At 33.8% G+C, this 13,980-nt stretch overlaps 1 protein-coding gene across 1 annotated transcript in view; it reads right to left on the bottom strand.

Annotated features, from left to right (window-relative positions):
* The window catches only part of CALCR (calcitonin receptor), a 48,045-nt gene that overhangs the window by 19,210 nt on the left and 14,855 nt on the right, over window positions 1-13,980 (bottom strand). Inside the window, exons 5-6 of the mRNA XM_039878284.1 lie at window positions 12,607-12,698; window positions 4,552-4,678 (exon numbers count right to left, since the gene is read on the bottom strand). Of these exons, the coding sequence (XP_039734218.1) occupies window positions 4,552-4,678; window positions 12,607-12,698 (219 nt within the window). The remainder of the gene's footprint in view (window positions 1-4,551; window positions 4,679-12,606; window positions 12,699-13,980) is intronic.

Raw genomic sequence — 13,980 nt, 5'->3', positions numbered from 1 at the left:
TGCAAAGTACTCAAGTTCCCAGTAAAAACTTATCTCCCTGTATTGTCCCTTTCAGACCCAGAAAAAAGTTCAAAGAGACATTTCTTTCTAGATAATGACAAGTGTGCTGCCAGCTTCCTTTAGATGCAGCAAGAACAATACTTTTAATTCTGCCTTTTGACTCTCTACATGAAGAAATAAGCAGATAGAATAAGAAAATGAAATTTTAGATATTATGGAAATGAAATGTTCAAATCACACAAATGACAATGGGCAATTTTCACATCACTCAATAAACTGAGGTTCTATTCAGCCATTATTTATGCCATAAGTTATTCTGAGTTTAACTTCTAAAAAAAAAAGAATGTGAAGGGAAAAGATTCTCATGCTTGGTGTTACAGGAGAGAATCTGCTTGATCAAAAAACTTCCAAGGGAAGAAACTGACTACTTTGATGGAAAAGGGACCACGAACCTATAGGATTACTCACTAAGGATTAAGAACACTGTTTTCTTTTGCCGCCAACAAAATAAACTCTTACAGAGGTAGTGCAACACCATTTGGGATGATGCAGGCACCTTTTACAAGAAATAACTTTCTAAAATATATTCCCATGGGCACTGGGAATGAACATCTTTTTGCTTCTTAACTGCTGATTCAGTGACCTGAGAATTCGGTCAAAATGAAAAAAATAACCCATAACTCGGCCTTTAATTTGCATAAGAGAGAATGTATCTTTAAAAATTATATATTCCACTTTTTAACAAAAGTAGACACATGTCTGAGTCACAGGGATTTCAACTGGCAATGGACGTGCTTTTCTTTAATTGGTGACTGTAGTTATATTTTTCATGCTAGCTGCAATTCCATTCAATATTTGCAGATTGGCAATGTCCAAAAACTTTCCTATTTAAAAAATTCTTGTGCTTTTTTTTGTCTCTTCTTGGGTTTTTCTCTGTTGTCTCTACTCTTCTTGGCTATGAAGAACTTCAGACTAATGTTTTCTGGAATGTCAATTTTTCAAGAAAAATGCAATATTTCAAATAATTCATTTAAAGTATAAATTTTAAATATGTAACTTTGCATGTGACTTGGTAATATATTGATGACACTATTCTCATTGTTTAGATACTAGTTTGTCTGTCTCTTTAGAGGTAGAAAACTTTACTCCTAGGAAAGATGGAGTTTTCCTAGTTAAATCTTTCTTAGTTCTTGTTTATCCCCTGCACGTTTACGTATATTTCAACAAGGAAATTTTCTTCTTTCTTGATGCCTGAATTTATAATTTCAACTGCAATTCACTTTGACAATCTTTTGAATGGGAAAAGATAGCTATGAAATTTGGTTTCTATAAACACAGTTATGGCAGAATATGCATTTTCAAGGTGAGATACAACACAAATTTCAAGACCTCTGTCTCTCTTGGAAATATTAAATAAGCAGCTTTAAAGATGAATAACATATATGTCTACTTGAGGGTTCTTTCCTGCCTATTCTTGATCTGATTTGGTTTGCTTAGTCTTATGCTGTTTGTATATGGATGGTTAGATAAGAGATTTAACAAAGACTTACTTGAAAACAATGACTATAGTCAAATAGAGAAAGTACTAAAAACAAATGAGCTAATTTTTTCCTGATGGGTCAAGCATATGTTTCACAATTTACAAACAAGAATTAATTTTTGTCATTGTAGCAATTTGGTTTTAGCCTTTACTATTTACATGTATTTGATGAGAGGAATATGTTTCCCAATTTTGTCTTGTGGTGGAAACAGACATTTGAAATGTGAAAGAGGGTAATGTGTCCACACATGACATTTCCCATTTCCCATTACCATCGTAAATGGCTGTTATTGGTGGCTTGTTCTCATTTTGTCTACCCTCAGGAAAAACGAGGCTTCTCATTTAGGCATACAGAATTTTCGCTCCTTTGTTTTCCATTAAACACATACACACACACACGCACACACACACTCTCTGAATGTTATAAGTAGATATTTTCACAAAATATGAATTTAGTTCATTCTGAAGACTAATGTTTAAGTTTTGGCAGTCAAAAAACACTTGACCGACTGGATTAAATTCCAGCTTTCAAGTATTTTATAGTTTTTTTCTAGGAAGTTTGCTCCTGCGTAGCTAAAAATAACAAGTCTGTTATAGTAACAATATATTGATTTGAGAGAACTAAATGCTAGTCATGTCATAAAGATAAGCTTCTTTCCTGTTTTTCAAACTTAGGTCACTTTGAGAATGCCTAATGTGTGTGAGAGAGCCACCCTCACCCCTCTATACCCAGAAGAAGACTTCCGGTACATTTCTCTGGCTCCCTTACACTTGCACTTACATTCTCCCAGAAAACTGGCTGAACAGTGGCTGAGCCAGGTCCCGAGACACCTGCTTACAGGGCATATTAAAGGTTTCTAAGCAATAGGGAAGCTGCAAGGCTGAGCTGGGCTGGCTTGTTGGTGGCTAGGGGGCAGCCTGTATGCAGTGATTGGGGGAGCACATAGACATTTCTGCTCCTAAACTACCCTATGAAAGTGAAAACATTCCGCGATGATAACCCATGAGACCATGAAGAGTGATGACTAGAGTAACAAATTGGTTGGGAAAGTAACGTGCAGAGACCCAGCCCCAAGGGCAAGGATTAGCAGTGAGCAATTGTGAGCAATGCTTGCAATATTATGTCCTTGGGATTTTAAAAAAAGTTTTATGCTTTTTTTTGGGACTCCAGGACAACATCTAGGAAGTAAGTGGGGCAGTTTTTATTATTCTCGTTTGATGGGTAATGTTAAATGGCTTCTTTAATTCGATAGCGAACTTAGAAAAATCCTGAATTTAGACTGTTTCAGGAAGATAACAGGTTTAGTACAATTTCACAATGGATGAGAAGCGCCCCCACACTTTAACAGCTAGAGAGTGCTCTGTTGGTATGACATGTGGGTGTGAGACCCTCAAAAGAGAGATGAGGAGAGTCTATTTAAGAATTTATAATGCTCATAATCTGACTAAGCACTGTTCCCAGGGTTGATTATTTAATGACTGAATGGCCATTTCCTGGTCTGCTTTGTACAGACAATAACTTTCTGAGGATTTCTGCACTTACTGGGAAATGGGAAGCCAAAAATTTGAGTCTTCTCTGCTGAGAGATGCTTAGTTAATTGCTTCTACATCTCTTTTTAAACTTAGTGGGGAGTCAGCTTCCCTAATTAACTATTCAATTATAGACAGCCATTAATTTGGAATGGCTGAGCCAATTTCTTTAAGAACACGTCTTCTCAAATAAATAAATCAAGACAACCAAGAGCACCATGTAGTATAGAGGAGAGCGGATGGGGTTCTGTGTGAGATAGGTCTGGGTTCGAATCCCATCTCAACTATCCATAGTACGGAGGACATGTGCCCTCACTGAGCCTCAGTTTACTCAGCTAGCAATGGAGATAATATGTACCCTTCACTGGGGTTTTATGAGGATTAAATGAAATGAGATTACTTTTATTAAAATCAGTTGACATTAAGAAAGAAAACTCATCAGGTAAACCCATTGGGTCTCATTCTGCAGATAAGGCAGGACTTTGTCTCAGATAACAGATGCCATGGTTTTAAAAGATAGGTCATAATGTCTTTCTGGATATATTCATGCTGCAGAAATTATTAACACTGTGGATCCATTAGAAGCCAAATTAAGCTGCTTTCCCATGCCATGCCGCTGTCACGCAGGATGCATGCTCTGGGCGGATTTCACGCATTTTTGTCATTGGGTTGGCAAAGCTGTTAAATGCCAGCTTTGAAAGATGAGGCTATCTACAGATGCTTGCATAACCCAGTTAAGCAGAGAAACAAAAATGAAAATATCCCTTGGCCATTCATTCTGTGCTAGATAGCTTCTGTTTGTGCTTTCAAATTCACTCTCCACCCTGCTTCCACTGCACTGGGCCCAGAGAAATGGATCTGTAAATCTCCATCAGGGCTTCCTTGCCCTCTGGTTTCTAGGTGAACTCAGTTAATGGGTTTCCATCAGCAGAGACTGAGAAATGAGAATGAGTGAAGTAGGGGTCATTAAACCTTTTTCAAGTCCTGCAGATATAGACCATGATGATATTTACATGGCTTACTAGAGTAAATACATAGCTACTCATAGCTGAAGTGACTGGCCCAAGCCCAGCCTGGTGTCAGAACACTGAAAGGATTGTCTAGGCACACCTGTAACCCATTAGTGACACACTGGGGCCACTGGGATGCATTGCCTTAATGCACTTAGTTGTCTATATTCACAAGATGGGCTCAGTAAACTTCTCTTAGATGTTAATAAATTTTTAATTAGTAGTAAAAACTCATGATTTGTTGTGTAATTCTTATTTGGTTATAATTGAATTATTTCTAGCCCTTTGTTATAACATATAATTACTTGCAATAAGTTCATAGAAATGATAGTCTTTCCTAAACTTAACTGTAAAAGTAAATATAATTACACATGCAAAGAGCTGCTTAAGTCAAACAGTAACACCATGTTCACTATTTATGAGTACTATATCCTTAAAAATAAAATTAAAAACAAATCATGCAGCACTCACCGGATCCTGTCTCACAAGCTCTCCATTGGGTACCACTTCAACCAGGTGGATGATGATAATCATAGAATTCAGAATGTAAGTCAGAAACATGTGCTTATGCAGAGTTACCCTTTGGCAGCCAAGGCTTCTGGAAAAAAAAAGTAATGAAAAAGCATTAACCGGTGCCAAAAAGTTGATGTACCTCGGGGAGAAAAACCCTTTGGTAATATTTTTAACACTCCCTTTAGCAATAGACGAGAGAGCACATTGAAATAAGTGAGGCTTTTCCCATCTTTAAGACACATTACTACTTTTCTGCTTGATATTTAAACTGTTTTTCAGTCACAGTAGCTCATGGTTTTCAGTCCTCACAGTGATTTCGTACAACTAAAAAAGTGAGTGATAAAATCACTTTTAATTATAACCGATGTCATGAAATTAATTAAGAAAAGGACTCTTGCAAGAGAGACCATTAGGGTTTGGAGTGTGCTTTAGATGAAAAGTCGACTGTTGCTTGATGTAACCAGGCTTGATGTGTGGCAAATGGGATAACAGAACCAAGGCCCGTGACCAAGTACTGAATCCATGTTCTTGATCCATCACCTATACAGACTTTATTAAGTCTCCTGTCGGTCTTCTCTTTTGCCATTTCTTCTAACATCTTTTTATTTCTCATATTCCAACCAGAATCAACTCTGTGGTTCCTCTTTTCCACATCCTCCTGATGGTGGAGCTCAGACACAGGCAAAGAATTTTAAATAAGCTCACATTTGATGTCATTATGAGGCAGAGTGTGGTTTGGATGGAAGGATGCCTATGCAAGGGACGTCTATGCTCGTTGGCATAGGCACTTCCCACCTTTTGGGTGCTAAGCAGTTTGTTGGATTTTTTTTATTACTTTGTCTTCCATTTCATAAATTCGTACGTATGTATCTGTGTGAATGTTCACATGAATAAACATTAGTTTGAATATCCTATTTCACTTTTTGATGCAAATGAAGAAAGCCTATGGGATGGCTATAACAAAATTGGAATAATTATCTTAGATGAATAAAAATGTTATATTTACCATATTTGATCCAGTTCAATAATGTTTAATATAATGTGAAAATTTAAAACATTCAGTTAATGACTAAAGACTGAGCATAGCAACTATCCCTAAAAAATCTTCATGAAATAAAGTTAGAATCCTACAAATTTTGAAAAGAAAATTCTGGGTAAAGATGAAACATGAGAATGGTCTGGGTTTACTTATGATGCTTTTCCTATATTCCCAAATCAAAAGAAAATGAATTGTCAATTATCTGTAGTAAAAAGTAAATTTAAGTAATGAGGGCATCTGTTAGAGCATATTTTGATTATAGTAGCTATGCTTTTTAACTCTTTAGAAAGCACAAGCATTAGTAAATAGTTAATACAGAATATTTTAAAATTCCCAACTTGTTGAGCAGGGGTAGAATGTGGAACTTTATATCCAGGAGGCAGCTTATTGTAAAGATAAGGTTTAGAGAAGAACTTTCACACAGACACATACACACACACAACCTTATTTAGCAGCAGAAAAGACTGTTAAATAAACTGAGCCTAATTGGTTTTATAATAGTGCTCTAAAAGTAGGTTGCAAATTTAAGGCTTTAAAAAGAAAAAAAGTATTTACATGAAACATTATACCCGTTTATAATGCACAAACTCTTCCATATTGCACTGTTAAACTTGTGAGCTACCATTTTCCATACAGTCAAAATAGTATTTTATAATTTTTCTCACTGGGAGGCAAATATCTGTGGTCTCATTATTGGATTCAACCTGGCTTAACCCAATGACAGTTGACATTATCCAGAACTAAAGAATGGCCGATGAATGCCTCATACAGTGCTACTATTCTCATTACTGATTTTCTTTTTATCAGGTAGAGTTCAATAATCTGCTGATACACAACATTAACTTAAAGGACTGGTTAATGTTCAATGTCCAGAACCACCCTGAATAAAATATATTTCCCCCACCTCTAGCTTATTCTCAGGCCCTGTATTCCTGCTTTGTTTTCCTTCTCGCCTCCTGACAGATCATATATTTGTTTGTTGAATATTTTCTTCTTTTCTCTCACTAGAATAAAAGTGTTAAAGCAATTTGTTTTGTGCATTCAGCACAGTGTCTAACACATTGTAAAGTTTAATACTAATTTTTTTGGTAAAAAATTTTTATATAAGAGCAATTTTCTTCTTCAAGCTGTGAGCACCAGTATACATCAAAGAATCACATTAAAGGGTAGATGATCTAATTTCTTATACTTTGTATCATGCTGAACATTTTCCAAATTCTTAATACAGGTATTAACTATTAGTGGACATTATCCTATTAGCTAAAACCTATGTACAGTATTGTATTATGTATATAATGAGAAAATAATGATTTAAAGCTGGATAAACTGTTAGGCTCCAAAAGAAGAATATGACTAATATATGAGTTTCTGTTTCTTGAAGGTTTCAATATAATTTCTGCTTATTAAGTTTTAAAAATTTTATTACACTTACTTAATGACATTTACACTAAGCTTTTTGAAATGAGTTAAAGGTACTTTAAATTTATTAAAATTCATTCAATAACCCAATACATATTACTGCATATCCACAATAATTCAGACATTTTGGTAGATGCTAGGGATATATGGGTGAACAAAGCAGACAGCTTCTGCCTTCAGAGACTGTATATACCTTATAATTGCTTATTTACTCTCATTGTGATAACTATTGTGAAGGAGAGGTATAGGATGCTAAAGAGGATTAACTAACCTTAACATAAGTAATTATGTGTTAAATTGTTCTCAGTGCAAATATCTTGTTACTTGAATGAACATGAGGAAGCTGACAACATTTTCTTGTCAGATCTGAAATGTCTTAAAAATAGCACAAACCTGATGTTAGCTATACTTCATTCCTCTTGATAAAAAATAGCTATTTAGATGGACAGAAAATTACTTACTCTTAGAGTGACGCAGAACCATAAGTACTACAGATTCTCCAATAGGGGGAGGATAAGACAACATAATCTGCTTCTGTGTCAAGGTGTCAGTCAAATGTGAAGAAGAGATAATAATCTACTTGAGCATGATTCTCAAGATGTCATATTTTAAGGCTAAAGTAAAATGTCATTTTCATGGTTGTGATTTACCTGGTGCAAATCTTTCACACTAAAAATTTTGTCTCAAGTTATTGGTACCCTATGTATGTATGTGTGTGCTTCTCGGGAGCTTTTAGTTGAACAAGGAAGCATTTAATATTTGCCTTAAGTTTTGTAGATCTCATAAACCAATTTGATATCATAGGACAAACAAGAACAGTATTCACACCTTATAAGACAGTATAATTACGGTCACATTCAAAGAAAATAAGAAAAGTAGCAAATAGGAAAACAAGTAAGAGTTGTTATAAATTTATTGGTGCATGGAAAATATGCATTTGGAATAAATGTTGTGATTGGTACAAAAAAGGTCACATCTTTCAGTGTAATTCTAAGTTTTCCTTGACTTATGTATTATACCTTGTTCATGATGGACAAGAAAAGTGAGGGGAGGAGAGGGAATGTGAAATAGATTGCATTAAAACTCCTAGAAATATCTCAAAACACAATAATATTATATACCTTTTTCTATCTCACAAGAGACTGTATACCTTTAAATTTAGCACAAAATTTTCATCCTTAAGGAACTCCTCTCAATCATAATTCTTGCTTCTTTTCTTATTACTACTGTTCTTTTAGTGAACAGTCAGCCAAATACGACTGATAGTTATTTGGTGTCCTGTCATGTCAAGGATGGGTTGGGAGAAAGGAAGCTATCTTTAATGCCACTGATTTAATGGCTTCTCTGGAGGACTAGGATGGTTGCCAGAGATGTACAATAGTGAATACTATACAAGATAAAGTTATCTATCCATCCACTTCAGATGTGACAGTGAATAATAGAGAATACTGAATAAGTAGTAGAGGAATCAGTATTCTTTCTGGGGGTCCCAGTGGAAACCTTCCTTTCTTGTGGATGTAGCTAAAGTAATGTAATGTAGACAATGTATTGCAGTGAAAATAGTCTCTGTCTTCCAATATATGTCTTTATTGACTTTCAGGCAAGTGTAATTAATATTCTAAATACTTAACAATCAGGAAGGCACAGGTATCAAGCAGTCAAAATAGATGTGAATTAATTATTATTGTGCTTTCTAGAGACTGAAGTGAGATGTTTCAGTGTTAGACTTATTCCACAGAAATGTCAATTAATAAACTGTAAGAAGAACTAATGGGATAAGTGAGTTTATTGCAAACTTGTTTAAAATGGCCAGGAAACAAACACAAATCAATGGACACTTACGTGACTTCCTCAAGCCAGTCTTCCCTAAGGGCATCTGCACCTTTAACTCTCTTAGGAACATTGGCATCTAGTAGTGAGGAGTCTTGCTAAAATGATTCAATGTTTCTATTTAATCTCTCTCCATATTATTACTCCTAACTATTTTCTCCAAAAAGTTCCTAAACTAAATACCATCCTAAAGGGGCTGTCTTCATCCTTAAACTAGTGGACCAGAAGTAATCTGCATATAATCTTGAACATTATTTTATTTCTTTTTCTCAATTTTATTTATTTATTTATTTATTTTTATGGTGACATTGGTTAATGAAATCCGGTAAGATTCAGCTGTACATTTTAACAGTAAGGCATCTTTATATTTACATTGTGTGTTCACTGCCCATAGTTAGATTTCTTTCTGTCGCCACATATTTGACCTCCTTTACCCTACCTACCTCCCTCCTACCCTTTGGTAACCACTAGTCTATTGTCCATATCCATGAATCTCTGCTTGTTAGTCTTGTTTGTTTGTCGCTTTTAGGTTTATATCCTACATATAAGTGATATCATGTTACATCCTGAGAAAAAAGAACAAGGCTGGAGGCATCACTCTGCCTGACTGCAAATTATACTACAAAGCGACAATAATCGAAATGGCATGGTATTGGCCGAACATTATTTTAACTCTGCCACTTCTGTACAGTTAAAATCTTTAGTATGGCCTTTTCTATGATTTAAATCGCTGAAATTTTTTTTCTCTATCTTGAAGCGGGCAGAGCTCTCTTCAAGCTCATTTTATTCTTTAGAATAACAAAGACTTTATATATATACATTTCTACATTTATTTTCTGATAGCACAGTGAGCAAGATTTTTATTTATTTAGCCCCACTTGTTAATTTCCCTGGCATACTCAGAATAAAATCACATAATGACTAAAGGCAGCTTTGATCTCGTTCCAAGTAATATCCCAAGATATTTAGCGGCAAGGTATTGGCAGTTCCACAGCCTCCTGTATATTCAGTAACTTTAAATTCCTCTGTAGATTGTCTTAGCCTGATGGTTGAGGAATACATCTGCAGAGTTATTCCTTTTTATAGATCCTATAAAGCACATTTTACTAGTTTAGACTGAGGTTTCCATGGGATGATTATGAATGGGGCATTGGGTCTCAGAAGTGGAACTAGGTGTAACTTCCCATTTTGGTTTCATGAAAGTTTTATGAAATTGATTGTTTTGATTTTTCAAAATAACTCAACCCTGGGAATGTAGAATTAAGCAAGGTAGTGATGATTATTTCTTGCTCAGGTTTCACACAGATGATGCCATTTAAGTGCACAAATCATAAAACCTTCCATTGCAATTTGCAGTAAAGACTATAAGGGTGATGTTGAGCATTTCAAAATAATTTTGGGAAAATGTTGCTAATTAAAAGATAAAATCCAGGGTTAGATCAGAATTATCTTTTATTTTTCACAATTACTTTGAGTATGTCTGAAATGCAAATGTAAAGAAAACATTCGATGAATCAGAAACATACTTTAATTTTAAGAAAACAGATGTCCTAGATATTTTTAGTTTGGGTAGGTTTAGGGTAAGATTAAAAACAAGTATAAAAACCAAATATGACTTCCTGTGGACTTGAATATTTAGCATCTTGACATGTGTTTTTCATATTCTATTTGCTTCTTGTGTGTGCTCTGGAGAACCAGCTATTTCAATTTATATCTTCCCATTATTATATTCAGATTGTAAATCAATAAGACTTGTTAGTCCTCCCAAGATTTAAGTTGTTATTTGGTAAGTTCTTGTATTGAGAGATAAGAAGACAAAATCAGGTGCTTCCTAGACAATCTGCCCCCCACATTCTCTCAAGAGTCTGATCAGATTAATTTTGTTTTGGGACTCATTGAAGTTGAGAAATATTTTACATTGCCCATGTGCTCCCCTTTTGAACACCCATTTTCAGTAGCTTGATGTAGAAATGATTGTTAGAACATTCTTATTTTCTTTGTTGGTTTGGCTCTCACACCTGATCACTTTTTTAACTGACTAGGGAAATAAAGAACTAAGAAATGCCCCTTTGAAATTTTTTATCTTTAAAGTTCTAAATACATTTATAAATTGTACCATTACAAATCTGGGGGCTTTTTATTCCAATTTTATTAAAGTTATATTAAAAAATTTTAAACAATAGACTTTTAGTGACAGACTTTTTAATCAAAGTTGTATGAGAGCCATGATGATATATTTGTTTGCCATGGTCAGGTGCAGTTGAAAAATGAACAGACATTTCAAGATTAATCATGCTATGTGATTATTCTGCTGTATTCTGATCATTGTAACTGAAAATACTCTTTTATTCTAATTCTAGTAATTAATCCATCATGTCTTGTCACTTTATGTCTTTCTCCTGTTAAACCATATATGGAAGGAGCTAATTCTCTATTTAAGTTATTATTTGCTACTTATTTAACAAAAATATTCAGTTATGTTGCTAGGTCAATATAAGAATCTTGACTACATAAGATATAGACATAATATAATATAGAAATTTGATATAAGATACAGGCAACGATTAAAAAGGATTAAAAAAATAATAGTTGTGTTAAAGGTGGGTTTACAGATGGTTCTCCCTTGGCTTACTTTTCTTTAGTATTATCATTATAATATTTTAACAAAAATCAAACAAAAATTCTATTATTCCATTTATGAATTACTGTATATTTAATTACATATTACATATTTAAAATGTGAAGGATCATCTGTAGTCTGGGCCTATGAAGGAGCTTTTCTTCACCATTCATATAACACCACCACCACAACAAAAAATGTATTAGTGGACGAAAACCTCACGTCGTGTAGAAGTTAGAATTCTCATGAAAGGAAAATGTGGTGCTTCCTGCCTTTGTTTTAAAAAATTACGCTAAATGTAGGACAAGTTTTTAGGACCAAATTTAACATATATTACTATCTCATATACATTATGAAGTCATTCTGAAACTACAGAATCAATGTTTTAAATTCTCCATTATTGTGAAGTCAATATCTATATCAACTTAATCATTTTGACATAGATAATGCAATCAACAGTATAGACACGGCCTCAGAATAGAAACCCTCATTGAAATTTTGTTTCTCACAGTGTCTTAAAAGATACTTGCACTTAACAAATCTAGGTTCTCAAGAGCAAAAAATTGACGCTTGATGACAGGCCATCTTCCAGACATTCTCTGTGACCGTGGCTGGGTGAGTCAAGGCCAGAAGGGAGACTTACCTTCTCTGTGTAAACACTATCATAGCCTCACCAGCCCCCTTCTCTTCTGACCAAATCCACTTGTGATACAGCTCATAATTAGACAAGGTGCACTTGAACTCATGGCCATGGCCTCCGTATTTTAGAGTAGGGGTAAATGAAAGAGAAGGATCCTCTTCTCGCTATTTCATGAAACCTTAGCCATGGTAAATGGAACCTTAATCATGTTAACACAGTGTACTTATGGGCTCAGAGGACAGTTTTATTTTGTGAAGGAGGGCATTTTGAAAAATTTTAATCTATTCCATTTTCCTTAAAAATAGGATTAAAAGCATATTTTAATTAATATTATTTTTTCTTGCTACTTCATGACTCCCATGTCTTTTATGATTTGCAGAAGGCACCCCCACTTTTACAGCGTTTTCCATTTATTTCAGTACCTTGAAGAAGAAAATAAAAAGCAGATACTATGAGGGTACTTACTTGAAATACATGAAAATCCCCAGCGAAATCACCAAGGTGGCAATCGAAACGGAATGGCCCACAATAGCCAAGTAGTACAGAACATATGCATTCTAGAATAATGACAAGAAAAAGAACAAAAAGCAATTATAAAAATAAATAGGTGAATAAATGATTATAAAAATAGAACATAGTTTCTATTTTTAAATATCAGTATAAATCAACAACTGTTTTCTTCCTTTAAAAAAACCTACTAAAATTATAACAAATATTTCAGAGAATTTAATTATATTGAATTATAACAGATTGAATATTATAAGATTAAGAATATGCATGATGTAGTTTTATGTAGAACATAAAACTGGATTTATCTGAATATTATCATTAAGTCTTTGAGTGATTCTCATAAGTCAGTCATTTCACCTCTCTAGATCTCAATAGTCCTCACCTTTAAAATAATTTGGTTGGACTAGATGATTTTTAAAGCAATTATATGCTGCTTATAAGAAACACCATTAAATACTGGGTTACAGAAATACTGGATGCAAAAGGATGGGAAAAGATGACCCAGATAAACACTAACCATAAGAAAATGTGTAATATTATACTAGTCCACATGTTGTCTGGAAGATATAATAATTTTAAATTTCTATGCACCTAATAATATAAATTCAAATCATAGAAAGCATAAAACAAAATAATAATACTTCTTAGTAGTTGATAGAACACACAGACAAAAAATTAAGCTATAGAATATTTGAAAAACATAATTAACAAATATTACTAATTCACATATAATAAACGTTGCACCCAGCATCTGGATAATATCCATTCTTTTCAAGTGCTGACTAAATAGTCAAAGAATATTTATCCAAATTGACATACACTAGTCAGTAAAGCAAATCTCAACAGATTTCAAATAATTAAAATCTTAAAGAGCACCTTCACTGACCACAATAGTGTAGAAGTCATTAATAAAAAGATAACTTAAACACCCTAATATTGTTGAGAATTAAATGATACATTTATAAATGACCATTGGATCAAAGAATTCACAATGACATATCAAAACTTTTTAGATACAGGCGAAACTGTACCTAAAGAGAAATTTAAAGACTAAAAGGCATAGATGAGAACTAAAGATGGTTGAAAATCAATTATCTAAGTTTCTGTCTAAAGAATTTAAGACAAACAAGAAGAAAATTAAACTCAAAGAATGTAAAAGAAAGGAAATGGTAGCAATAAAAATAACTTGAAAGTATAATTGAATCGATCAACAAAGACAAAACAGCTCCTAAAAAAATTAATTTCAATCTTCCCTGGGAAGATCGATCAAGGCAAAAAAAAAAAAAAAAAAAAAAAAAAAAAAAAAAAAAAAAAAAAAAAAAAAAAAAA

Source organism: Pteropus medius, unplaced genomic scaffold (assembly GCF_902729225.1).
Source record: "Pteropus medius unplaced genomic scaffold, Ma_sr-lr_union100, whole genome shotgun sequence".
Lineage (NCBI taxonomy): Eukaryota > Metazoa > Chordata > Mammalia > Chiroptera > Pteropodidae > Pteropus > Pteropus medius.
The sequence above is the reverse complement of the archived record's forward strand: the minus strand, read 5'-3'. Positions and strand labels throughout refer to the sequence as shown.